Source organism: Anomaloglossus baeobatrachus, chromosome 1, assembly GCF_048569485.1.
Source record: "Anomaloglossus baeobatrachus isolate aAnoBae1 chromosome 1, aAnoBae1.hap1, whole genome shotgun sequence".
NCBI lineage: Eukaryota > Metazoa > Chordata > Amphibia > Anura > Aromobatidae > Anomaloglossus > Anomaloglossus baeobatrachus.
Window position 1 is genome coordinate 441,384,564 of NC_134353.1, and position 26,269 is coordinate 441,410,832.

Here is a 26,269-nt window from a genome sequence, read left to right on the forward strand (position 1 = left end):
CCATTTTAGAAGCTTTATTTTCTCTGAAACTAGCTGAGAATTTCCTTGGCTGTCCTTTTGGAATCATAATGTTCATCCTTATTTCATCTTCATCATCCTAGTAGATGGCAGCAGATTTTTATTAAGAATGCCACTGTACATTTGTTCATTCATCCTTCCTTCAATCACGAAGTTTTCTAGTGCCGTGTGCTGAAAAACAGCCCCACACCATGATGTTTCCACCTTCAAAGTTCACTGTTGGTATAGTGTTTTGGTGTGATTTGCAGTGTCGTTAGGCCTCCAAACATAGTGTATATTATAGCATCCAAAGGATTCAATTTTGGTGTCATGTTATCAGATTGTAATCTCCCACTATTTTTTAGACTAGATTAAAAGTTATTAAGCAGACTTTGAAATGGTTTTTTTTCAGCAATCTTGCATACTGAGTAAAGGCTATGGAGGTTGAGTGCATTACTTATTTTTTTCTTTGAAACAATTGTACCTGCTGATTCCAGGACTTTTTTTTAGCTTTCCACTGGTGGTTCTTGGCTGTTGGAGAACTCTCCTGGTAATTCTTAAGGCCCTGTCACACACAGAGATAAATCTGCGGCAGATCTGTGGTTGCAGTGAAATTGTGGACAATCAGTGCCAGGTTTGTGGCTGTGTACAAATGGAACAATATGTCCATGATTTCACTGCAACCACAGATCTGCCAAAGATTTATCTCTGTGTGTGACGGGGCCTTTAACCCTCCTCTGTCTGAAATCTTTCAGGGAGCACCTGGTCATAGCCAGCTTATGGAGAAATTATGTTCTTTCCTCTTCTGGTTTATGGTCCCAACAGTGCTCACTGGAAGCTTAACTAATTTAGAAATTCTACGGTAACCAATGTCATCAGTATTTTTTGCAACAATAAGGTTGCGAAGGTCTTGAGACAGCTCACTGGTTTTACCCATAATGAGATGTTTCTTGTGTGACACCTTGGTAATAAGACACCTTTTTATATTCCATCAGTTGAACCAGCTAATATTATTTTTCAGGATTGCTTTCTAATTACTGATAGATTTCAGCTGGTGTCATTACTTTCCTAGCATTTTGCACCTCTTTCTTTATGGCTTCAATTCTTTTTCTCTATGTTATTTTTCATTATTTCACATATCTTAATTTATAGACAACTATGATTTGATTTTTTTTTTTGCCTGTGTGGATTGGATGGGTTGATACCGACATCTGGTAAGAAAATCATGTTAATAGCACCTTTAGAAATATATTTACTTAGAAAACTGGTGACATGTTCAATACTTATTTCACCTGCTGTATATGTATATTAGTAAAGTTATGTCCCAAACACATTCGTTGAAAATAAAAGTGGGTTACAAAAGCAAACAAGCACCTTAATATCTGAAAAGCTTTAGCAGAGTGACTGCAAAATATCCATCTATGCATTTTTTTGTACTATTTTGTGGAAATCTAAGTCTCCTAAAATGAAAATATTTAAATTAGTGCATACTAGTAACAGTTTGGACATTGATTGTTACTTAAACTATTGGAAATTGTGTCAGTAGCTTCGAAATGTTCTACTCAGTTAAATTATTCTTAAAAGAACAAAATCTGAAACATCAGAAAATGGACCTCAATAAACTGTTTAAGATAGAATTATTTAAAAGTAATTCAAGTTTACAACCCAAATTTTACTTCCATTGATGATAAAAATTTATTCTTTCAATTTTCAGACAAGATTTAGCTTTGGTTTCAACAAGAAAACATCAAAAATGTTGTATTTCAAAGATATTTCTAATCAAAAAAGGAATAATAATAAAAATAATAACAATAATAATAATAATGATAATAATAATAAATACCTGCTTATTTGCTTTAGCAAACTCCAAACCAATTCCTTCAACTCTTTTCCCTATATAACCAAGAGGACAGGGATCACAGTGGAACCCGGGAGAGGTATTTATACATCGGACACGTGGAAAGCAAGAATTTGCAGTGCACTAGAAAGACACATTACTTTATTATTAATCTCATTCACCTTTCAGGCGTCTTTAACATAATTTTAGCTTCATTAAGCCCTTTCTTAGCACAAAATAGTTAAATTAGTAAAATTGTCTAACAAAAACAAAAGTACAGCTTTGTGTTTTCCAGGATAGTTAAAATAAACAAAGGCTGAAAACTGATTGGTTAGTATGAGAGACAGAATCCGCTACATAGTTTTTGGAAATGAGGCCCAATGCGTCTTTGCAAAAATCCCTACTTTTGAAAATGTTGTGAGATACATGCAACCTATATTGTTTGAAACTGATTATCTAATTGGTGTAATAATTAGGGATGATAGAATACCCTATTATTCGCTTCGCCCAATATCCGTCGAATACCTCGCCACTATTCGAGTATTCGCGAATATTCGACCCCCAATGTAAGTCTATGGGAAACCAGAAAAATTTTATGTTGGACCTGTCGGTGAGCTGTGGTGACTGAGGAAGAGGCTGAAATGGATGGGAAAGGCAGAAACAGTATTGGCATAGCCTATAGAAGGTGCCTCACTGCATTTCTGCCCCCTCCCGATTCATCCAAGATGACAGGACGCACACTAACACGCCACCCGCATTCACCCTCTTCCTCTGATTTCTGTAGCATGTGTCATGACACATGCAACAGAAAACTCTTCCCCGGGTCCAGCTAAGTTACCCCCCATAACCCCCCAGTGTCTCCCGGTGTTCCCCTGGTGTTTATACCTTTTTACAGCATTGATCCCTCGCATCCCTCCTCCTTCACAATGAACGCTATGCGTATGCGCAGAGCGCGGCTGTCTCCTGTGTTCAGTGAGAACGGCTGTGGAGCTGCACTGGCTGCACAGACTCTGCTGCTGTGACCCGGGGAGGGTAGGTGCAGATTTTTTGCACCCACACTCCTCACATGGAGGGTCTGCACTCCTAGAAAATGGGGGTCACGCTCCCTGAGCATGCCCCCCATATTCTAGAAGGTCCAGAGTCGTTGTGGGACTTCCAAAATGGATTACAGGGAATTTTTTTTCTTTACAATAAATTGGTGAAAGAGGGAATGTTTTGGGGAGTGTTTTCAAATTTTTTTTGTAGTCTATTTTTTTTCTATTTTTATTACTGACAGTTGCTGTTGTCGGGTATCTGATAGACACCATGACATCACAAACTGCTGGGCTTGATGTCAGGTGACATTACACATCTGGTATCAACGCCATGTATTACCCCATTTGCCACCGCACCAGAGCAACGGGATGAGCTGGGGCGAAGCGCCAGGATTGGCGCATCTAATGGATGTGCCACTTCTGGGGAGGCTGCGACCTGCTATTTTTAGGCTGGGAAGGGCCAATAACTATGGACCTTCCCACCCTGAGAATACCAGACCACAGCTTTACCTTGGTTGGTGAAACAATTAGTGGGGACCCCACTTTTTTTTTAATTATTTTTTTATAAATGATTATAAAAAAGAGCCTGGGGGCCCTCCAAATTGGATCCCCATCCAAGGTAAAGCTGCCAGCTGTGGTCTACAGGCTGTAGCCATCTGCTTTATCCTAGCTGGCTATCAAAAATGGGGGGACCCTACGTCGCTTTTTTTTAATTATTTATTTTTTTGGCTAAATACAAAGCTAGGCTTCCTTTAGTGCCACATGAAAGTCACTAAAGGGTGCCAGCTTAGAATATGAAGGGAGGCGGGACATTATATATGTGTTTGACATTGGTCTGCCTGTCTATCTATCTATCCATCTATCTTCCATCTATCTATCCCTCTATCCCTCTATCTATTCTTTTTTATCTATCCATCTATCTATCCATCAATCTATCTATCCATTATATATCTACCTATCAATCTCTCCATCTATCCCTCTATCTATCTATCTATCCATCTATCTATCCATCCATCTCTCTATCTATCCATCCATCCATTTATCCCTCTATCTATCCATTATCTATTATCTATCTATCCATCCATTATCTGTCCATCTATCCCTCTATCTATCTATCTGTCTATCCTTTTTTATCTATCTATCCATATATCCATCTATCAATCTATTATCTATCTATCCATTATCTACCTATCTATCTATTCATTATATATCTATCCATCTATCTATCCTTCTTTCTATCAATTATCTATCTATCGATCCCTCTATCCATCTGTTATCTATCTATCCATTATCTATCTATCCATCTATCCATTATCTATCCATCTATCTATCCCTCTATCTATCTATCTATCTATCCATCCATCTATCCCTCTATCTATCTATCTATCTATCCATTATCTATCTATCTATCCCTCTATCCATCTATTATCTATCTATCCATTATCTATCCATTATCTATCCCTCTATCCCTCTATCCATCTATCCATCTATCTATCCTTTTTTAACTATCAATCATCTATCCATCTATCAATCCATTATCTATCCCTCTATCTATCCCTCTATCAATCTATCCATCTATCTATCCATTATCTATCTATCCATTATCTATCTATCTATAATCTATCTATCCATCTATCTATCTATCCATTATCTGCATATCTATCCATTATCTATCTATCCATTATCTATCCATCTATCTATCTAGCTATCCATCTATCTGATACATAGATAGATATATAGATAGATAGATAATAGATAGATAGATAATAGATAGATAGATAATGGATAGATAGATAGATAGAGGGATAGATAGATAGATAGATAGATGGATAAATGGATGGATAAATTGATAGAAAGATAGATAGATTGATGGATAGATAGATGGATGGATAGATAGAGGGATAGATGGATAGATAGATAGAGGGATGAATAGATAGATAGATGGATGGATAAATAGATAGATATATAGAGGGATAGATAGAAGGATATATAGAGGGATAGATATATATTACAACTTTTATTTGTGATGTATGTGTTTCCCCCCCAACAGTATATGTGATGGCGCATTGACTCTGCGGGAGCTTGGATCTGAGTTCTCACAGGGTCACTGCCGGTCAGTGACGTCACTCTGAGTTGTGCTTTACAGCAGCACTGAAGTTGTTGCGAGCGGTAATGTGTTGACATAATCGACTGTGAGAAATGACCTGGAGTTACCCCTGCAGCTTCGTTCACGGAATGAGGCTGCATTGATTATCGGGTCTCAGACGTCGCTGAATCAGTGTGGATTACGCCAGACCTGGATATTTGGGGGGGTTAATAAAATGGTGACAGAGGGGCTTTTTGGTGTTTTATTTCAAATAAAGGATTTTTCGGTGTGTGTTTATTTACTTTACTTACAGATTAGTGATTGTGTGTCATAGACGCTGCCATTACTAATCTTGGACTTAGCGGCAGCTATGGGCTGTTATTAACTCCGTATTACCCCGACTGCCACCGCATCACGGCAATTGAGAAGGGCCGGTGATACGCCGAGACTGTCGCATCTAATGGATGCAACATTCCCGGGGCAGCAGCGGGCTGATATTCTCGGCTGTGAGAGGGGGGACCGTAACCATGGCCCTCGCCTTCCCCAGCCTGAGAATACCGGCCCGCTGCTTTGTGCTTACCTCTGCTGGGTATCATTTGGGGGGGACAACACTTTATTGTTTTAAATTATTTATTTATTTATTTTACTACACAATATAGACCTGCCCACCGGCGGTTGTGATTGGTTGCAGTGAGACAGCTGTCACTCAGCGTGGGGGCGTGTCTGACTACAACCAATCATAGGCGCAGGTGGGCGGAAGAAGCGGGGAATACGAGATGGAATAATGAGCATTTTAAAAAGCTGTAGAAGCCGCCAGAGCAGTGTGAAAGCCATGCAGCGCCGCGCCTGTGATCGGTGAGTATGAAAAAGAGAGGGAGAGACTGACTGACCAAAATGGCCACTGGCTTATATAGCGCTATGACGCTGTGCAACCAAGCCAATCACAGTAACACCACAACAAAAATGGCTGCGGCATTACTGTGAGGGCAAGCAACTTCAAATGTGTTCATTGGCTGGAAAAAGGCACAAGGAAGTCAGAAATGAAAATGAAAGTATCGGAGCGAATACCATATTAGCCGTCGATTAGCAAATACCTCAAATACCCCATTATCCGTCGGATATCGAATAGTGGCGAATACATTCGATCATCCCTAGTAATAATACATTTCTCAGAATTTTCTAGGTTATACCCTTAATTTAGAGTAGCATACTCTGCACCATCTGTATTTTTTTCCTCAAATTTTTATATCAACAACTTTTAAAAGACACTGGCTCGGATACAGAAAAAATGTGGGCACAAAAAAGGTAACTGTCAATAAAAAATGTGTCCACAATATAATTGTCCCTGCAATGTGGATTTATTACCAGATTTCAAAGTACAAACTGCATACATCATTAAATAGATCCGTTAGATGTGACTGGTGTACCTACTTGAACAATATGGGTCAGACTGGCTGCATTATCCTGATATTAACCCATTCATGATATTTGACGTAAGTTTACGTCATGGTTGGAAGCTGTGCTGTACGAACGTATGAACACCAACAGGAGCACAGCATGATAGTCAAGCTGGTGCCTACACCACCCCTGGCAGTTTACTCTCTAAATGCTGCAATGAACAGTTATTACAGAATTTAGGAGTCTAGGAGAGGGAGTGTGCTGCCTCTCCCATTTAATCGGCACTCAGGCAAGGTAATCTTGGGCTGATAATCATAGTTATGGCAATTAGAGATCAAATAATGACCTCTGGGTCTGTGAACTAGTGTGGCCTGTTAGACCATGCTGAGAGCATGGTCTAAAAGATGTTAAGTCAATATAACACTGACAGATGTAATGCATTGTAATGCATGTGCATTGCAATGTATCACACCAATGATCAGAGTTATAAAAGTTAAGGTCCCAAATAAGTAAAAATACTGAAAACATTGTTAAAAAATATTTTAAAAAAAATCACAAAATAAAGAACAAAACAATTACACCACTAAATACATATATTTATGTAACAACAAAAATAAATAAAGTACACATAATTGGTATTGTCACTTCCAATCTATAAAACTATTACATGATTTAACCATTGTATTTTTATCATGCCAATGGAAAAAAGTTAAACAAAATGTGATAAAAAAAAAATTGCATGTAAATTAAAGTGGTATAGCAGAAAACATCATTTTGACCAGCAAAAAGCACACTTTCACTCAGCTTTATCAGGGGAAAAATAAAACAGGTATAGCCAGGAATGGAATGTTCACTGTCGCAGGGGTCGTGACCGAGCCTGGGGGTTCAGGGGGCCGTGAACCTCAATGCCTGCTTCTGCTGGATTTATGTCTAAGTGTGCACATACAGCTGAAATGTATTGCAGAACCTCACCTCCACGCCGAATTACGTTTCTTTAAAAAGCAGGCGCGAAACGTACATCGAGGTAGGGTTGAGGTTCATCCACCACTCAGGTAAAATGCCGTCTTAATGAATTTTGCCTTATATTTTTGAACTGTCATATATACCGATTGGTGTGGCGTGATTTAATAGTTCTCCACTATTAGCGGGGTGCCGCTACGGTTGTGACTTTATGATTTACAAATCTGTCATTAGACGAGTTAATGATTTCAGCGTGCTTGTCCATCAGCTGATCAGTGAGTCGGGACCATTGTTTCTGCATGTTATTTTTGCACCTTGATTTGGATCCGATAAAGTTGATTTTGGAATTCCGTCCATTCATCGGCTGATGGGTATAGTACCACTACCATGTTTACAGGGCCATTTGGTTTGCTTTGCTTATAAGTGGATATATTTCTGCAAGTTTCCAGCTGTACTAAATCAGGGAAGTGAATTTATAGCCATCTGGATTTTATTAATTTTTGATATACTTACAGGGGTGTTTATGATAAAAACTTAAAAATTTAAAGAAATATATAAAGAAATATATGTTCATTTTTCTGATTAGATACATTCAGATAGACTGTATTCACATTTATATGGATATATTAAGATATAGTATCCAACACTAAATTTTATAACAGTTGGCACCTGTGCACTTTAACCCTATATGATAGGATAAGTACCGTGTAGGTCTCTATTAACTATAAGGCGATTTGGAAGAATTTTTTGTATATTTTGTACATCGTGAATTATTTTGTACTATTTATATTTATGTACATAGGCTAATAGCTTCTTTTGTAACCTGAGCGTTTTTAAATGGGTGTAATACCGATTCCTATGTGGTGTGTTCTCCTGTTTGAATAAAAAATAATTGTCACAATAAAATAATATTTTGAATTTACTCAAGAATTTTGATGATTCATTAACGTTTTTTCATGTCTAAGGCTACTTTCACACATCAGTTTTTTGCCATCAGGTTCAATCCGGAAAAAAACGGGTAAAACGGATCCAGTACCGCATCCGTTTTTTTCCCCATAGACTTGCATTGTTGCCGGATTGTACCGGATGGCTTTGCGTTGCATCCGTTTTTTTCCGGATGCGGCAAAATAATTGAATGCGGCGGCCGGATAGAACGTATCATGTAACGTTTTTTGTCCCCTTAAAATAACCGCATTCTGCCGGATCCGGCGCAATACGGCATTGTATACAATGGGTGTCTATGCATGCCGGATCCGGCGCAATGCGGTTTAAACCGGATGCGGTGACCGCATCCGGTTTGGTAAACAGAGCATGCGCAAATTTTTTTTTTCATCATCACAAAACTTATAAAAGGATCCAGCACATTCTACACACTTCCTGCCGTTGGTTCCTGACTTCAACTTCTGCTGTCCTCCAGTCCAGTGCTCCAGGGAAGAGGTATGTCCACAGTACTGTCCACAGATCACTGCTGTGAGCTGCGTACATGTACTTAGACATTTTTTTTTCTTTTTTTGCAGGTGCAGTGTTGACGGAAAATTTGAGGACAGCCAGTTCCTGTGTCCGTTTGCAGTCAGTGCGAATTTGGAGGACAGTGTTCCAGAGGTAATGTCCACAGTACTGTCCACAGATCACTGCTGTGAGCTGCGTACATGTACTTAGACATTTTTTTTTCTTTTTTTGCAGGTGCAGTGTTGACGGAAAATTTGAGGACAGCCAGTTCCTGTGTCCGTTTGCAGTCAGTGCGAATTTGGAGGACAGTGTTCCAGAGGTAATGTCCACAGTACTGTCCACAGATCACTGCTGTGAGCTGCGTACATGTACTTAGACATTGTTTTTTCTTTTTTTGCAGGTGCAGTGTTGACGGAAAATTTGAGGACAGCCAGTTCCTGTGTCCGTTTGCAGTCAGTGCGAATTTGGAGGACAGTGTTCCAGAGGTAATGTCCACAGTACTGTCCACAGATCACTGCTGTGAGCTGCGTACATGTACTTAGACATTTTTTTTTCTTTTTTTGCAGGTGCAGTGTTGACGGAAAATTTGAGGACAGCCAGTTCCTGTGTCCGTTTGCAGTCAGTGCGAATTTGGAGGACAGTGTTCCAGAGGTAATGTCCACAGTACTGTCCACAGATCACTGCTGTGAGCTGCGTACATGTACTTAGACATTTTTTTTTCTTTTTTTGCAGGTGCAGTGTTGACGGAAAATTTGAGGACAGCCAGTTCCTGTGTCCGTTTGCAGTCAGTGCGAATTTGGAGGACAGTGTTCCAGAGGTAATGTCCACAGTACTGTCCACAGATCACTGCTGTGAGCTGCGTACATGTACTTAGACATTTTTTTTTCTTTTTTTGCAGGTGCAGTGTTGACGGAAAATTTGAGGACAGCCAGTTCCTGTGTCCGTTTGCAGTCAGTGCGAATTTGGAGGACAGTGTTCCAGAGGTAATGTCCACAGTACTGTCCACAGATCACTGCTGTGAGCTGCGTACATGTACTTAGACATTTTTTTTTCTTTTTTTGCAGGTGCAGTGTTGACGGAAAAGTTTGGCCCATCAAGTTGGTGTGCGTGGCCTGTAATAAAATATGTCGTCTTCTGGTAGCCCGCCCTTCGGTTCACAAACTGAGGTATTTTTTTTTTTTTTTTTTTTTTTTTTTAAAAAAAACAAAAAAATTTTTTAAATAAACGACATTTACACAGGTGGCCGAAACATCACAGGAGATGCTGCCAGAAGAGGACGGAAGGGGTGGAGAAATACACGGAGCGGGCGGTCAGAGTGTAAGTTTCATACAGGAATTGTTTACCACAGCACACCAAACACATAAGTAAATAATGTTTTTTTTTTTTTATTCACTAAAGGCTTCAACTTCTAGGGCTCACGATAGAGCTCCCCCAAGACCGTCCCAGGGTCGTCGTCGAGGTGGCGGTGGTCATACTGTAAGTTTTTTTTTTTTGTTTTTTTTTTCATGTCAGTGTGATTTTTTGTCTATTTTTTTTTTTAATTTCTTTTTTCTTTCTTTGAACAGGCATCACAGCGTGCTCCCGATTCTGACGGTGAGGAGGCCGGATTTATCAACATCGACCTCCTCATCGATGAAGTTAGAGAGAGGGAGCCGCTGTGGAACATGGCTGACCGCCGCCACGCTGATACTATCGTAACCCGTCGACTCTGGGACGAGGTATGCCACGCAGCGGTAGAAGGTTGGGGGGAGCTCAATTCTCGTGGCCAGAAGAAACAGCGTAAGTATTCACAGTTCAGTAGGTTATGCTGCAGGATGTAATGTGTTGTATACTAACCACTTTGTGTTTTCCACTTTCAGGTGACAAACTACAAAAGCGGTGGCGGTCTATCAGGGATCGCTTCAAAAAGGAGTTAAATCAAGAGATGCAGGCCCCGAGTGGATCCGGAGGACGCAGATCGAAGTACCGTTACTTTAGAGCGTTGTCGTTCCTCCGGACAACTATGGTGTGCAGAAGGTAAATATTCCCCAAAATATGTACAAAGTATAATATTTTATGTCTGATTTTTTTTGCCTTTTTTTTTTTTTTCTGTGGCACTGTATAGCAATTAAATTAATTATTATTTTGTTTTTCCTCTTTTTACCAGCACCGTCTGCAGCACTCAGGAGCCTGCATCGAACCCGACAGGAGCGATCCCTGAACAGTCCGCCACTGGTGAACACACGCACAGACCCCACCCATCTGAACCTTCCCTTCCATCTACATCTGTCCCATCCACCTGCGCTGGAGCTTCCCGTGAGACTTCATTACCTGAAGCTGCTGGTGATGAGATAGCTTTTCCCCTACCCCACCCCTCTGACACTGCTGCCCTCAGTAGAACACCTTTGGGTTCTGGGCGTCAGCGTCATAGGGGTCAGGAAAAGAGCTATGCGCCCGAGTTCTTGCATCTAAATGCAGCCTTCCAGAACGCCATTCAATTATTATCAGAACAAAATCGTGCATCTTTTAGCTTCATAAATGCCAATATGGAAAAAAATACACACGAATTGTGCACGCGTCTGGACAGGCTGCATTTAGATGCAAGTAAATCACCCAATCATTGTTTTTTTCAAGCCGTACTAGAGCGCATGGAAAAGCTATCTCTTGACCAGCAGATGCATGTAATGCAAGCCACACGGCAGGCTCTGGCGCAGGTTGACTCCCAACCACCTCCACCCACCCCTCCTCCAGCACCTGCCCCCCCTCCAGCCATTGTCCCTACTCCCTCTGCTGCCCAGTACCAGCCTGCTGCCCAGTACCAGCCTGCTGCCCAGTACCAGCCTGCTGCCCAGTACCAGCCTGCTGCCCAGTACCAGCCTGCGGCCCAGTACCAGCTCCCAACCACATCTGCCCCTACACTTCCTACCCACTACCACATCTCGCCTTCCACACCCGTCATGACCCCAACTCAAGCCACTAATTCACCCGCCACCTCTTCTGTCTCCCAATCCCTCCACTCCACCCCTCAATCCTTACCAAATCCCATCCCATCTCCTGGTTTCCCTCTTGGTTTCTCAACCACACCTTCACCTTCTGTTACTTCCCCACCACCACCACCAACACCACTTTCCACCCTCAATACTCCAACTGTGCGTGTGTTCCCACCTGTCAGCCCCTCCAGTACTATCTCCACCCCAAGCCCAAGATATACCAATTTATAATTTATGTTTGTAATAAAAATAAAAGTTTTTTGTTGAAAAGTATTTATTTGTTCTTGTTTTTTTTGGGGGTGAATATTATTTTGCAAGTTAAGTTAATAATAAGGTAATACAAAAACATAACATGTTGTAATTTGACGGTGAAAAAATTACAAATTTTTAAAGCGAGTGAAAGATTAAAATTAACAAAGTTAACAAGATATTTTTTAATTTATTTTTAACTATTTTTATTTGTTATAAAACTAAACAAAGATCTTACACCATTTGATCTTGCCAATCTACTCTGCCTTCTGGGGACACAAAATAGTCAGCATATTTGTCACGGATTGTGGAACAGGCAACACTACTCCTAAATCCAGGACTGGTGTAGTCAGACAAAGCGGTGGATTCCAAACTCTGGTCATCCAAGGACAAAGGTTCCTTTGTTAAAACAAAATTGTGCAGTACCACACATGCTTTCACAATTTCATCCACAGTTTCAATGTTTAAATTAATGGCTGTTAACAACACTCGCCATTTGCTGGTTAGTATCCCAAAGGAGCATTCCACCATTCTTCTGGCTCTGGATAATCTGTAATTGTATATTTTTTGGGTTTGCGTCAATCCACGGCTTGCATATGGCTTCAATAGATGTTGGGAGAGTTGAAAGGCTTCGTCGGCCACAAAAACAAAGGGCATTGGGGGCTCACATGTGCCAGGAAGAGGTCTTGCAGGAGGGAAATCAAAAGTATTCCCATAGATTCGCCGCCCCATTGGGGACATTTTAAAGACCTGAGAGTCATTGGATCTCCCATATGCGCCAATGTCCACTGAGATGAATTTGTAGTCCGCATCCGTTATTGCCATTAGGACAATTGAGAAATACTTTTTATAATTGTAGTATTCTGAACCCGAAGCAGCTGGTTTCACAATTCTTATATGTTTGCCGTCCACTGAGCCAAGGCAATTTGGAAACTGACAAATGTTATAGTATTGTTCAGCAATTGCAAGCCATCTGTCCCTGGTGGGCTGGGGGATGAAATCATCATGGAGGCAATCCCACAAGGCTTGGCAAGTGTCTCTAATGATTCCCGAGATGGTGGAAATTCCTAGTCGAAACTGGTAGTGGAGGGATGAAAGCGACTCTCCAGTTGCAAGGAATCTGTAAAGGAAAGACAATAATTATAAAAAAATAATAGCAAACACATTACAGTTAAAAGTCAATTTACAGGAGGATACAATTTAAAAAAAAAAAACTTACCTAAGCGTAACCAGCAAACGCTCCTCGGGTGTTATAGAGAACCGGCTGTAGGTGTCCGTTTTACGGATGTTGTCCGCAACAAGGCCAAGGAGGACGTCAAAATTAATCACTGACATCCGGACATAGCTTGTGAATTTTTCATGGTTTCCACGGAGCTCCAGGTATAGGGTTGAAAACACCCCACGTGTCAGTCTCTGTGCAGTCAGGGGATGGATCCAAAAGCGTCGATGTCGCTGACGCCTCAGTCGCTGTCGCTCCTTTTCTCTGACGATGATAGCCAAGCGATTTGCCTCAAATATAAAATCTGCAGCGATCTTTGTGTAATTTGCAAGAATAGCATCCATGGTTTCTGCTTGCCTCTGTCTTCATTCTGTCATATATGCTTCAAAATACTGTATATATACTATATGTTCCCAATAGCCAATCAGAATACGGAACTCGTTAATTGTTTGTTTAGTGTTTAAAAAACGGATCCGTCAAAAAACGGACATAACGGATGCAAAACGGATGCAAACCGGACCTACCGGATCCGTTTTTTAACGGATCCGTCCTAAACGGATCCGCTTAAAAACGGATCCGGTAGGTCCGGTTTGCTCCGGTTTGCACAACAAAAACGGAAACGTTGGATACGGCAAAAAAAAGGACTGTGCCTGAATACAGAAAACTGATGTGTGAAAGTAGCCTTACCCAGGTAGTGTTACCATAGGGTACTTTTGAGAAGTAGTTGTTTTTGATGAAAGCTTTATGATTATATTGGAGATTGTTTCTAACTCTCAGTTTAGTAATACCTGGTCTTGCTTGGTTACACGGATCAGGACTGGGAACATGTCCAGCAATAGAAGTAATCTTGTGGGTAGTTGCAGCAGGTGAGAAGACTTCAGGTGATAGTGCTAAAATCCAATTTTATTGAGCAAGTTTAAAAATTCCAGAGCTCAATTGGTAAAGTGCAGGGTACATGCTGATCAGACTATGCGTTTCGGTGGTGTAAGGAAGCCGCCTTCTTCACGGTCTCAAGCTGGAGTTGAAGTGTGTGAATGCTCTTAAATAAGAAAATCCACCCCTGAGCCAAGGGTTGTGGGTAATAACAGGTGAAAATAATGGCCAGAGCATTTAACTCCACATCTTCCAAGACCAGCTCGAGAAAACAAGCATGAATGTGAACAATGCCTGTATCATAAACCACAATTATATCAATTGTCTGGCATCAATGTATACATAAAAACAATCAGAAACAGTTATAAAAACATATAGCATACATATAGACAATGGTATTATAGACCAGACTGTTGAAATAAATAGTCCAAAAAATGTATGAAGGAATCAAGCAGTTATAGAAAAAAAATAAGCAAAACCAAAAAGCCAGCAGCGTATTGTACATTAATTATAGTGTATTGCCAGGTCCATCCTGTTGTTAAAACCATATGGAAGCCTAGTCTCTAGCAAAAACATCCGTTTGGTTCCTCTCGCTAGTATTTTTTTATGAAAGTTACCTCCTCTATTAGGTCTTTTAACCTGTTCTATACCTAGAAAGGAAAAACCTTTTACATCTCCACCATGCACCTGATGGAAATGTCGGGATACGAGAGAACCTCCTGCTATCAGTAAATTGACAGCGTTAGAGATATGTTTACGCATCCTTTTTTTTTATTCATTCATTGTGCATCACACATAGGGGTACTTTGCACGCTGCGACATCGCAAGCCGATGCCGAGCGCGATAGTCCCCGCCCCCGTCGCAGCTGCGATATCCTTGTGATAGCTGCCATAGCGAACACTATCGCTATGGCAGCTTCACATGGACTCACCTGTCCTGGGACGTCGCTCTGGCCGGCGACCCTCCTCCTTATTAAGGGGGCGGGTCGTACGGCGTCACTGCGACGTCACACGGCAGGCGGCCAATAGGTGCGGAGGGGTGGAGATGAGCGGGATGTAAACATCCCGCCCACCTCCTTCCTTCCGCATATCCTACGGAAGCCGCGGTGACGCCGGTAGGAGATGTTCCTCGCTCCTGCGGCTTCACACACAGCGATGTGTGCTGCCGCAGGAGCGAGGAACAACATCGGACCGTCGCGTCAGCGTAATTATGGATTACGCCGACGCTGCACCGATGATACGATTGCAACACTTTTGCGCTCGTTAATCGTATCATCGAACCTTTACACACTACGATGTCACATGCGATGCCGGAAGTACGTCATTTTCAATTTGACCCCACCGACATCGCACCTGCGATGTCGTAGTGTGCAAAGCCCGCCATACAGTTTACTGCAGATTTCACAGTTAATCAAATAAATGACATTTGCAGTATTGCAATTTATATATTTGAGGATATCAAATTGTTTCTTATTGTGCATGGAGGTAAATGTTTTAGATTTTTTGACATGTTTGCCAATTGTTGTCGTTAGAACTAACGGACATAGGATCTCTATAAGGGTATGACCGCACTTTGCGTTTCCACCTGCGTTTCAGCTGCTTTTTAGGTCCGTTTTGAACTGCGTTTTCATGCCAAAAGGCATGCGTTTTGTTATGCATGCGTTTTTAGCGCTTAATTTCTGAAAAAGGCAACTTTGGCTAAATCAATTAAAAGCAAAACATGCGTTCTAAACTGCATGTAGGACAACGCAAAGTGCGGACATAGCCTTAAGAATGGGAGATAAAAGTGAACTCAATGTTGGAGCAGATTTTGCTTCAAAAGAAATAGCTTTGTTGTCTACAATTTTTTTTAATATTTTGTCCTGGCAAAGAACAGGTAAATATTTCTTGATAATGGAATTTTTTTTTACTATACTGGGGTCTATAAGAAGTGCTGAATATCACTTTCGCAGATAGATTAGTTTGTTTTAAAGGTGGTTTTTTTTCCCTTTGAATCTAAGGCGGGCTTTGCACACTACGACATCGCAGGTGCGATGTCGGTGGGGTCAAATTGAAAATGACGTACTTCCGGCATCGCATGCGACATCGTAGTGTGTAAAGGCTCGATGATACGATTAACGAGCGCAAAAGCGTCGTAATTGTATCATCGGTGTAGCGTCGGCGTAATCCATGATTACACTGACGCAACGGTCTGATGTTGTTCCTCGCTCCTGCGGCAGCACACATCGCTGTGTGAAGCCGCAGGAGCGAGGAACATCTCCTACCGGCGTCACTGCGGCTTCCGTAGGATATGCGGAAGGAAGGAGGTGGGCGGGATGTTTACATCCCGCTCATCTCCGCCCCTCTGCTCCTATTGGCCGCCTGCCGTGTGACGTCGCAGTGACGCCGCACGACCCGCCACCTTAATAAGGAGGCGGGTCGCCGGCCAGAGCGACGGTCGCAGGACAGGTGAGTCCATGTGAAGTTGCCGTAGCGATAATGTTCGCTACGGCAGCTATCACAAGGATATCGCAGTTGCGACGGGGGCGGGGACTATCGCGTTCGGCATCGCAGCATCGGCTTGCAATGTCGTAGTGTGCAAAGTGCCCCTAAGAGTTCTGATCTGTCCATTGCTTTTTTTTTTTTTTATAACTGCTTGATTCCTTCATATATTTTTTGGACTATTTATTTCAACAAAAAAGTAAACTCCGGCACACTACCCCAAAAGAATTTCAGGCAATTGTTTAAATTCAAAAAGGTTCTTTATTACATGAAAGTCCAAAACAGATGTCCAAAACAGAGGTGTCCAAATAAAACGTTTCAACCAATATGGTCTTCATCAAAGGACTATCTAGATACAAATAAAATATATAAATTAATACAGAACCAAAAAAATACACATGATCAGGTCATATATAAATGAAAAAGGGAAGTTTAACTCAGAGGAGAGAACCATCTGACAACAACCATTGAATAGCATGCCATGGCTTAAGACAGTAAATAGGCGACATCGAGCGCCAAAGTGTCTAATAAGGGTAGGGACCATATGGACTAAAGTATAATTTCTAAAAAAGTGCCAGTGTTGGTGAATTACCTGTGTACAGCAGGAAATGGTGGGACAAAAGTCAAAGATGCGAAGCAGTGAGCCCCAAAGGGACTAAATAACCACAGTATGTAGTACTATGCAAAGGACCTACCGGGATAAAAGAATGGTAACTAAGGGTCATGAACTGTATAGGTATCAAAAGGTGATAGGGGGCAGACGTGTATGCAAGTATATAAACGACAGTTGAGTCCTCATATCTTACTGTTGACGGGGGAACCATTATCTATCCTACATAGTATGAGGTAAAAGGACAGGCCATCATGTACCTGATTTGGGTATGTCACTTTATCATATTCCCATATAGGGGATGGTATTATAGATAAGAATTATATAAAAGTATTCAGTAATACAAAATGAGCATGAGATGAGCCTAGGTAAAGGGGAGGGAGGCTATCCGTCAATACCGTGTCCATATGGGAATAGAGATGCATACTCACGTGGGTTATGTGTCAATAAAGATGGTCCTCATATGTGGAAGAGGGAATATGTCATGTATCCTAATAGAATAAAGGTGGTTGTGAGGTGTATATATATATATATATATATATATATATATATATATATATATATATATATATTTATACACACACAGACACATATCAGATAGTGATAACTGAATACAGAGACGAGCAATAGAGCTCATGTGTGAATGCTGACATCGAATAAAAATTAGGACAATGAAAGATCAATTAAGTACCTGAGGAGAATAAAAAACTAGGGGTTATACATAATGTCACAGGTATTTCCAAATGATGGGCATCCATCTGTTAAGGATACCTGTATATCAGATCAGATCGGTGGTGTCAGATTGGTGGTCTAGAGGAAGACATCCGCATACATGGTGGGGGTATAAGCCAATATGTGCAGGGATGTACTTTAGAGTAAGGTCCAAGGGAATCTAACATGACAAAGTCAAAAAATAAGGATACTTATCTATGTCAGTAGACATCCAGGGTGCCTGGCCATAACAAACCTTGTCAGGATAACAGTAAAGAATAAGGTACACCCGTAACGGGTAAGAGACTGTGTGGAAAAAAAAGGGGGGGAGAGACATGATGAGACCCACTGGTAAGTCACCGCATTGGATCTTCAAGTTGCTCACCAGAACCTGCTGAAGGAGAGAACGGACCGGCTCCCTGTGTATCGCGGTAAGCAAACGCCAGTGTAGGTGAGGTTTTTAAAGGGCAGTGGTGTCCATGTCACTTCCTGTGATTACGAATCAGGAAGTGGAGGCATGGAGCGCAGATGACGTTTGCGCTCCATGTGTCACGTGACCTCCCGTCACGTCACTTCCGGTCTATGGATAAAGTGACTGCGGGCAGATGCAGAAGGAAGGAGGTGTGGCTAGGGGATAATGGTCATTAGAAGGGGGGTTCCAGTTGGAGGAGTGAACTAGAGGTGAAGGAGTCCTATTACTGGAAGATTCCATGACACATGGATACATGTAGCTGGAGGTAGTGCTTAAAGGTGCAGGATCAGTAATTCTGAAAGAAAGAAAGATACTTGTTATAATCTCCATAATCACAGTTAGTTGTTCAAATAGTATAGGTATTACTGGTATAATGTTTTGCTATACGATCCCCTATTAAGAATCAGTGTAAGATATAGGAAAATAAAAAGGGGGAGTTATCGTAAGTATAATACTGTGTCAATGGCAATATTTAATATTAATCAGTGCCCACACTGAATACATGGATCAGTAATAAACATGTTCCCAGGACAATGAATACTTAGACATTTTAGGTATGGAAAAAAAATATCAAAAAGACAGAGTTACAGCCATATGACATAGGTGACTTATATCATCAGGGAGCAGAGCTGTATAAGTATTCATTGTCCTGGGAACATGTTTATTACTGATCCATGTATTCAGTGTTGGCGCTGATTAATATTAAATATTGCCATTGACACAGTATTATACTTACGATAACTCCCCCTTTTTATTTTCCTATATCTTACACTGATTCTTAATAGGGGATCGTATAGCAAAACATTACCAGTAATACCTATACTATTTGAACAACTAACTGTGATTATGGAGATTATAACATGTATCTTTCTTTCTTTCAGAATTTCTGATCCTGCACCTTTAAGCACTCCCCCCAGCTACATGTATCCATGTGTCATGGAATCTTCCAGTAATAGAACTCCTTCACCTCTAGTTCACTCCTCCAGGACCTGGAACGCCCCTTCTAATGACCATTATCCTCTAGCCACACCTCCCCACACCTCCTTCCTTCTGCATCTGCCCGCAGTCACTTTATCCGTAGACCGGAAGTGACGTTACGGGAGGTCACGTGACACATGGAGCGCAAACGTCATCTGCGCTCCATGCCTCCACTTCCTGATTCATAATCACAGGAAGTGACATGGACACCACTGCCCTTTAAAAACCTCACCTACACTGGCGTTTGCTTACCGCGATACACAGGGAGCCGGTCCGTTCTCTCCTTCAGCAAGTTCTGGTGAGTAACTTGAAGATGCAATGCGGTGACGTACCAGTGGGTCTCATCATGTCTCTCCCCCCTTTTTTCTTCCATACAGTCTCTTACCCGTTATGGGTGTACCTTATTCTTTACTGTTATCCTGACAAGGTTTGTTATGGCCAAGCACCCTGGATGTCTACTGACATAAGTATCCTTATTTCTTGATTTTGTCATGTTAGATTCCCTTGGACCTTAACCCCTAGTTTTTTATCCTCCTCAGGTACTTAATTGGATCTTTCATTGTCCTAATTTTTATTTGATGTCAGTATCGCGGGCGGGGGCCAGTCCTCCGTTGCGGGGGCTGCTTGGGGAGATCACGCTCGGGTCCGGTACCGTCTCCTTGGTGGCTCGAGTGGGCCGGACCCGGGGCTCGAGCAGCGCTCCTCGCCCACGAGTGAAAATGGGGATTGGATTGGTGATCGGATGGGTGCGCGGCCGGGGCCGCTATGGGGATTGTTCGTGACGCCACCCACGGGTTGTGGTGACATGGGCACCACCGCTGCAGTAAAGGTGAGGGACTCCTGGGAGCGGTGTAATGGCGCAGCTTTGGTGTTAACCCCTCCGTGGGTAGGGGCGGTGTGTCCTGGGGCCCGGTTGCGGGGAGATGGTGCAGGGCGCAGTGCTGCGGTGCGGTGCCCGATGGCACTGGCGTACTCACAACTAAGCCACACAGAGTCACTGGTAAACTGGAAACTGCCGGTGTCCGCAGCCTTCGGTGCGGAGGGTGTTTGGGTCCCACAATCAGTACAGCAGGATCCTGTTCTTGCCCTGCAGCCAGACGCCTCTTTCTCCTTCCTCAGTCGGGAACGGGGAGCCCACTCCCCTGCAGTGATCCGGGTCTTCCCTTGGTACCGGCGGGCCAGCACCCTGCCCCGGCTACCTCGGGCCCCTTCCTCACCCTTCCCTTCCTCACAGCAGCCAGGAGCTGTCCTCTCCTGGTCTGCTCTCTTCACTCACTCTCCTCTCGCCCCTCCCCTTCTGCTCAGTTTAGCTCTTACACTGGGGGGAGGGGGGTGTCTGTCCTGCTGCACTGGTGTGGGATCAGTTTACCAAGGAGGAGAATGGCCTGCACTTTGCTGGATTTCTGCAGGCTCTGTGATACCCTGGTTTTGCCAGGGCGTCACATCAACATTCACACATGAGCTCTATTGCTCATCTCTGTATTCATTTATCACTATCTGATATACAGGTATGTCACCTTCACTGCAGCTTCAGTACTCTTATTATCCTTGTGATGTGTGTATATATATGTACATATATATATGTGTGTGTGTGTATATATATATATATATATATATATATACACCTCACAACCACGTTTATTCTATTAGGATACATGACATATTCCCTCTTCCACATATGAGTATCATCTTTATTGACACATAACCCACGTGAGTATGCATATCTATTCCCATATGGACACGGTATTGACGGATAGCCTCCCTCCCCTTTACCTAGGCTCATCTCATGCTCATTTTGTATTACTGAATACATTTATATAATTCTTATCTATAATACCATCCCCTATATAGGAATATGATAAAGTGACATACCCAAATCAGGTACATGATGGCCTGTCTTTTTACCTTTTTACCTCATACTATGTAGGATAGATAATGGTTACCCCATCAACATTAAGATATGAGGACTCAACTGTCGTTTATATACTTGCATACACGTCTGCCCCCTATCACCTTTGATACCTATACAGTTCATGACCCTTATTTACCATTCTTTTATCCCGGTAGGTCCTTTGCATAGTACTACATACTGTGGTTATTTAGTCCCTTTCGGGCTCACTGCCGCGCATCTTTGACTTTTGTCCCACCATTTCCTGCTGTACACAGGTAATTCACCAACACTGGCACTTTTTAGAAATTATACTTTAGTCCATATGGTCCCTACCCTTATTGGACACTTTGGCGCTCGATGTCTCCTATTTACTGTCTTAAGCCATGGCATGCTATTCAATGGTTGTTGTCAGATGGTTCTCTCCTCTGAGTTGAACTTCCCTTTTTCATTTATATATGACCTGATCATGTGTATTTTTTTGGTTCTGTATTAATTTATATATTTTATTTGTATCTAGATAGTCCTTTGATGAAGACCATATTGGTCGAAACATTTTATTTGGACACCTCTGTTTTGGACATCTGTTTTGGACTTTCATGTAATAAAGAACCTTTTTGAATTTAAACAATTGCCTGAAATTCTTTTGGGGTAGTGTGCCGGAGTTTACTTTTTTGTTAACTCCTCCGTTTTTCTCCTGAGCATCTACAAGGTGAAGCAGGGTCCTACTTTTGTTTATTGATTTCAACAGTCTGTTCTACAATACCATTGTCTATATCTATAATTGTGGTTTATGATACAGGCGTTGTTCACATTCATGCTTGTTTTCTCGAGCTTGTCTTGGAAGACGTGGAGTTAAGTGCTCTGGTCATTATTTTCACCTGTTATTACCCACAACCCTTGGCTCAGGGGTGGATTTTCTTATTTAAGAGCATTCACACACTTCAAATCCAGCTTGAGACCGTGAAGAAGGCAACTTCCCTACACCGCCGAAATGCGTAGTCTGATCGGCATGTATCCTGCACTTTACCAAGTGAGCTCTGGAATTTTTAAACTTGCTCAATAATATTGGATTTTAGCACTATTACCTGAAGTTTTCTTACCTGCTGGAACTACCCACAAGATTACTTTGATTATATATATATATATATATATATATATATATATATACACATACATACATATACATATATATACATACATATACATATATATATATATATATATATATATATATATATATATTGTGAGACTGTGACCGGGGTTATCTATGACGGCCGGTATGTCTCGCCCCGGTTGTGCTCACTCCATGATAGGAAGTAAATCCACTCCAGGGTTAATGCTGTTTCCCTACAGGCTTAAGGAAGGGTTAAAAGGAAACAGGAATGAGGGCAGGTGTGCCGGGTGTGAGGGAGTGATCACATCTCCCTGAGTTCTCTGCCGGAAAGGCACATATGTACTATTGTGGACTTTTTCTTTGGATAATAAACCGTGTGCTGTGAACCTTGGTGCCTGGATCCCGTGTCTTCTGCAGCGCAGCCGACGACGCTACCTCACATATGGTGGAGAATCGGCGGGCATGACAGCCGGTGAGGTGTAGCATCCATCCCTGGTGACCCAGCTGCGCATGTCCTGGATTCGAGCGGCTATACTACAGCCCAAACCCGGCGACGCCATGGAGGACATACTAAAGCATTTGGCTCAGGCTAATGCACAGCAGCAACAGGCTAATGCACAGCAGCAACAGACCAATGCACACCTGCTCCAATCCTTGCAAGTGCAGGAAAAAAACCTCCAAGAACAGATGGATCAAGCCAATGCACGTCAGCAGCAAGTCTTGCAATTGCAGGAAAAAAGGCACCAAGAACAGATGGTTCTCCTGGCCAAGTCGATCCGGGCCGGACCGGCAGCAACAACCCCAGGACCGGGTGACGACGGCAGCGTCCGGAAAGCGGTGAGACAAGCGTTGCAAAAGATGACCCCGGGGGATGATGTGGAAGCGTTCCTGGCGGTGTTTGAGCGGGTGGCCGAGCGGGAAAAACTGCCGACCCCCCAGTGGGCTGAGGTATTGTCGCCCTATCTGACGGGGGAGCCCCAAAAAGCATATCTGGACCTCTGTACCGAGGACGCCTTAGAATATGCAACCCTGAAAGCCGAAATACTTGCTCGGATGGGGGTGAATACATATGTACGGGCTCAGCGGGTAAGTCAGTGGTTCTATGAGGAAGCCAAACCCGTACGCTCCCAGGCCTATGACTTGTTGCATCTCGTAAAAAAGTGGTTGCAGCCTGACACTCTGAGCCCGGCGCAAATGGTAGAAAGGGTAGTTGTTGACCGTTTTGTACGCACTTTACCCGTCACCATTCAACGGTGGGTTGGACAGGGCGACCCAAGTACCCTGGACCAATTAGTATGCCTGGTAGAGCGGCATGTGGCTACGCAGGACTTGATACGGGACACTGACACTTTGCGTACCGCCCGTCGGTCCGGCCCCTCCAAGCCTAGGGCCAAGGACCCACCGCTGACATCAGTGCGGGAGTCCGCTACCGTCCCATCTGAGGCCGCACCCTCCGTCCCTGAGGTCCGGAAAACTATGTACCCTAAACGACAACTCGTCAAGGGGGTGTCCTTCCCTATTAGATGTTGGCGGTGCCAGCGGGTGGGACATATGGAAGCCCAGTGTCCACTCACCACGGAGCCCATGGATTGTGGGGTTACCCGGCGGGGTTCAATGTATGCTCAGGTGGTGTGTACCGCTGACCTGGTCTACCCAGAGACTGAGCCCCACTTGTGCCAAATACAGGTGAATGGATGTCCGGTTACAGGCTTGTTGGATTCCGGAAGCTTAGTGACCCTTGTGTGATCAACCCTAAGGGCTAAAGTAAAGGCCACAGGACGTACCGTGGGGGTGGTTTGCATACATGGGGACCGCCGAGACTATCCCACGGGGATAGTCACCATCACAGCACCTTGCGGTCAGGTGCAACATGAGGTGGGAGTTATTAATACTCTTCCCTATGATGTGATCCTAGGAAGGGATCTGCCCTATTTTTGGACTTTATGGAAGGGACCTCCTAAGTCCCCTCAGATATTGGTCAGTCCGGGACCTGAGCCCTACAATCCTGAATCCGGGACGCTTGCCGTAGGGGTCCCCATGATAGGGACAGGATGTGAACCTGATAGGTCGCCCCTAGAGGTATTGGCAGGAGAGGCTGAGACGGTCGAGCCCATCCCGGAGTTGGAGGCGTCCCCGGATACGTTTGGGACAGCCCAACTCCAGGACCCTACATTAATACATGCCCGGAGTCGGGTGACAGTAGTTGACGGGGTGGCACAGCTGTCTGGTGCCCAGGTAAGGTACCCCCATTTCGCTCTTAAGCAGGATTTACTCTACCGGGTAGATGAAATACGGGGCGTGGGGGTAGAGCAGTTGGTGGTGCCCCAGCCGTATCGCCGGCGGGTCCTCGACTTGGCTCATAAACACCTGATGAGTGGTCACCTAGGGGTCAAGAAAACGCAGGAGCGAATATTGCAAAGGTTCTATTGGCCCGGGGTCTTTGGGGAGGTAAAACGGTTCTGCGAAACCTGCCCGGAGTGTCAGCTTACCGCACCCCTGACCCACTTTCGCAGTCCGTTGGTACCGTTACCCATTATAGAAGTCCCTTTTGAACGGATAGGGATGGATCTGGTGGGGCCCCTCGTAAAGTCTGCTCGAGGGCACCAGCATATCCTAGTGATCGTTGACTATGCCACCCGGTATCCAGAGGCGATACCTCTCAGACATACTGCAGCAAAGCTTATAGCTCGGGAGTTGTTTGCTGTGTTCTGCCGGGTGGGGTTGCCCAAGGAGATCCTTACGGATCAGGGGACCCCATTCATGTCTAAAGTGACCAAAGAGCTATGCCGGCTACTCCAGATCAAGCAGTTGCGTACGTCTGTGTATCATCCTCAAACGGACGGTTTAGTGGAGCGTTTCAATAAAACCCTGAAAACCATGCTCAAAAGGGTGATTTCCAAAGACGGGAAAGACTGGGATATGATGCTTCCCTATTTCATGTTTGCCATACGAGAGGTGCCACAGGCATCCACGGGGTTTTCGCCTTTTGAATTGTTATACGGGCGACATCCCCGGGGATTGTTGGACCTGGCAAAAGAAACCTGGGAGCAGGAGCCCACCCCCCATAAAAGTGTGATTGAACACATTTTAGGAATGCAGAACCGCATAAGCGCGGTCATGCCAATTGTGAAGGAGCATTTACAGGAGGCTCAGGCCGCGCAAAGCGGCCGCTACAATAGACAAGCCACCGTGCGGACCTTTAAACCCGGGGATCGGGTGTTGGTATTGATCCCCACGGCGGATTGTAAATTCCTGGCTCAGTGGCAAGGCCCCTACGAGATAAAGGAAAGAGTCGGGGTGGTCAACTATAAGGTATTGCAGCCCGGTAGGCGGAAACCTGAACAAATATACCATGTCAACCTGTTAAAACCTTGGCAGGAACGGGAAAGCTTGATGGTTGATTTTCCCCCATCTCCCTCCTCTTCGGGTCGTTCAAACCCGGCTCCAGCAACCTCCGGAGAGGACGAAGCGGAAGTAAGGATTGGAGAAGCCCTCACCAAGCAACAGAGGCGAGAGGCCAGACGGCTGGTTCAGCAGAACCCCGATGTCTTCTCCGAGTTGCCGGGTAGGACCAGTCTGATACGACATGACATTGTCATCGAGCCTCACCTGAAGGTACGCCTGAAGTCATACCGGGTGCCGGAGGCTCGAAGACAAGCCATATCAGAGGAAGTGAAGACAATGCTACGCCTGGGGGTCATCGAAAAATCCCGGAGTGAATGGGCTAGTCCTATTGTCCTAATACCAAAACCCGATGGCTCCTTAAGGTTCTGCAATGACTTTAGGAGATTGAACGAAATATCCAAGTTCGATCTATACCCCATGCCCCGGGTGGATGAGCTGATTGATAGGCTGGGACAGGCGCGATATTTTACCACGCTCGACCTAACCAAGGGGTACTGGCAGGTGCCACTGACGGAGTCCGCCAAGGAGAAAACCGCT

At 43.6% G+C, this 26,269-nt stretch overlaps 2 protein-coding genes across 2 annotated transcripts in view; one reads left to right on the forward strand and one right to left on the reverse strand.

The window, feature by feature from the left end:
* Positions 1-26,269, reverse strand: part of LOC142316860 (cartilage oligomeric matrix protein-like) — a 1,990,803-nt gene that overhangs the window by 1,361,462 nt on the left and 603,072 nt on the right. The window contains exon 5 of the mRNA XM_075352653.1: positions 1,841-1,978. Coding sequence (XP_075208768.1) covers positions 1,841-1,978 — 138 coding nt within the window. The remainder of the gene's footprint in view (positions 1-1,840; positions 1,979-26,269) is intronic.
* LOC142303338 (uncharacterized) lies at positions 9,813-11,961 on the forward strand. The gene is made up of 6 exons (XM_075344618.1): positions 9,813-9,927; positions 10,001-10,078; positions 10,160-10,237; positions 10,327-10,540; positions 10,621-10,777; positions 10,908-11,961. Exons 1-6 carry the CDS (start codon positions 9,886-9,888, stop codon positions 11,959-11,961), a joined length of 1,623 nt encoding a protein of 540 aa, XP_075200733.1. The 5' UTR covers positions 9,813-9,885.